The sequence below is a fragment of the Penaeus chinensis genome, chromosome 4 (assembly GCF_019202785.1).
Source record: "Penaeus chinensis breed Huanghai No. 1 chromosome 4, ASM1920278v2, whole genome shotgun sequence".
Lineage (NCBI taxonomy): Eukaryota > Metazoa > Arthropoda > Malacostraca > Decapoda > Penaeidae > Penaeus > Penaeus chinensis.
Window position 1 is genome coordinate 34,070,441 of NC_061822.1, and position 2,500 is coordinate 34,072,940.

The 2,500-nt window shown below is 49.6% G+C and overlaps 1 protein-coding gene across 1 annotated transcript in view; it reads left to right on the forward strand.

Annotated features, from left to right (window-relative positions):
• The first annotated feature begins 508 nt into the window (after positions 1-508).
• The window catches only part of LOC125025279 (splicing regulatory glutamine/lysine-rich protein 1-like), a 2,441-nt gene continuing 449 nt past the window's right edge, over positions 509-2,500 (forward strand). The window contains exons 1-4 of the mRNA XM_047613252.1: positions 509-662; positions 888-1,157; positions 1,376-1,522; positions 2,064-2,253. Coding sequence (XP_047469208.1) covers positions 509-662; positions 888-1,157; positions 1,376-1,522; positions 2,064-2,253 — 761 coding nt within the window. The remainder of the gene's footprint in view (positions 663-887; positions 1,158-1,375; positions 1,523-2,063; positions 2,254-2,500) is intronic.

Below are 2,500 nucleotides of genomic sequence, written 5' to 3' on the forward strand. Positions count from 1 at the left end.
GAGGGCCAAAACCCAGGGGACAGAGGAAAACGTCGGGAAACCCCAAGGGAAAGGAAATCGTCGAGGGAAACCCCCCCCGGAAAAAGAGGAAATCGCGAGGAACCCAAGGTTGAGGAAATCGTCGAGGAACCCCCGGAAATGAGGAAACGGAAAGGGAACCCCAAGGGAACGAGGAAAAAAGGAGGAACCCAAGGTAACTGGGAAACGTCGAGGAACCCAAGGGAACGAGAAAAAAGTCGAGGAACCCCCAAAGGGAACTGAGGAAAACGCGAGGAAAATACCCAGAACCAAGAAAGGAAAACGTGAAAAACCCAAAATTTCGAGAAATCATCCCCCAAGGAACTGGGGGAAAAAACGACCAACAGGTTGAAAATTTTTTTCGAGGCGTAGGGAAACGTCGGGAACCCAAGGGGACAAAAAAATCGTCAAAGGGAAACCCCAAAGGGGACGAGGAAATCGCAGGAACCCAAGTGACGAGGAAATCGTCGAGAACCCAAGGTGACCGGAAATGTCGAGGACCCAAGGGACGAGGGGAAACTCGAGGAACCCAGGACCCAGGAAATTCGAGAACCAAGGGGACCGAGGGAAAACGTCGAGGAACCCAAGGGAAAAGGAAATCGTCAAAGGAACCCAAGGAAATGAGGAAACGTCGAGAACCCAAGGTACGAGGAAATCGTCGAGGAACCCAAGGGGACCCAAGGGAAATCGCGAGGAACCCCCAAAGGGGACTGAGGAAATCGTCGAGGAACCCAAAAGGAACAAGGAAATCGCGAGGAAAACGAAGAAATCGTCGAGAAAACCCAGGGAAAAGAGAAACGTCGAGGAACCCAAAAAATAAAGGAAAATTCGTCAGGAAAAACGTTGAGGAAATCGAGGGAAACCCCAAGGGAAACGAGGGAAACGTCGAGGAAAACCCAAAAGGAAAACGAGGGAAATCGTCGAGGAAACCCCAAGGGAACTGAGGAAATCGCGAGGAAAAACATCGAGGGAAAAAATGAGGGAACCCCAAGGAAAACGAGGGAAAACGTCGAGGAAAACCCCAGGAAATCCGAGGAAACCCAAGGAATCGAGGAAAACGTCGAGGGAAACCCCAAAGGGGGACGAGGGAAAACGTCGAGAACCCAAGGGAAAACGAGGAAATCGCGAGGAACCCAAAGGTGACTAGGAAACATCGGGAACCCAAGGTAACCGAAGAAACCAGGGAAACCCCAAAGGACGAGGGAAAACGTCGAGGAAACAAAAAACAAAAAAAATTTGAGGAAATAAAAAGCGAGAACCAAGGGAAACGAGGAAATGTCGAGGAACCCCAGGAAACTGAGAAACCCAAAAGGAAATCGAGGGAAAACTCGAGAACCCAAGTAACGAAAAACGTCAGGAAAATCGTCGAGAAAAACCCAGGGAAAGAGGGAAAACGTGAGGGGAAAAGTCGAAGAAAAACCCAAGAATGAGGAAATCTCGAGGAAATCGTCAGGAACCCAAGGAAACGAGGAAATCGTCGAGGAACCAAGGGGACTGAGGAAATGTAAGGAAAGGGAATTCAGAAATCCGAGGGAAACCCCAAGGAACCAAGAAATCGTCGAGGAACCCAAGGTAAAACGAGGAAATGTGAGGAACCCAAAGGGAACCGAGAAATCGTCGAAAGGGCCAAAGGAAATCGAGGAAATCGTCGAGAAACCCAAGGAAATCGAGGAAAACGTCGAGGAACCCAATTAACTGAGGAATTCGTCGAGGAAACGTGAGGAAATCGAGGAACCCAAGGAAATCGAGGAAAACGTCGAGGGAAACCCCAAAGGAATCGAGGAAATCGTCAGGACCCAGGAAATCCCGTCGAGGAACAGAAATCGTCGAGAAAACCCCCAAAGGGAAAAAGAGGAAATCGTCGAGGAACCAAGGTGATCGAGGAAATCGTCGAGGAACGCGAGAACGTCGAGGAAACCAAGGAATTCGAGGAAATCGTCGAGGAACCCAAGGGGACTGAGAAATCGTCGAGGAACCCAAACAGGAAAATCGAGGAAATCGTCGAGGAACCCAAAGTACTGAGGGAAAACGTCGAGGAACCCAAGGTAACGAGGAAAAACGGGCGAGGAAATTCGAAGGGAAAATCGTCGAGGAAACCCCGGAAATCGAGGAAATCGTCAGGAACCAGTTAACAAGGAAATTCGTCGAGGAAACCCGAGGAAATCGGGAACCCAAGGAAATCGAGGAAATCGTCGAGAACCCAAGGAAACGGGGGAAAAACTCGAGGAAACCCAAGTAACGAGGAAATATCGAGGAAATCTCGAGGAAATCGAGGAAATCGTCGAGGGAAACCCAAGGAAATCGAGAAATCGTCGAGGAAACCCCAGGAAATCGTCGAGGAACCAAGGAAATCGAGGAAATCGGGAGGAACCCAAGGAACCCGAGGAAATCACGAGGAAATCGTCGAGGAACCAGAGGTAACTGAGAAAACGTCGAGGAACCCAAGGTAACCAAGGAATCGTCGAGGAAATCGAAGAAATCG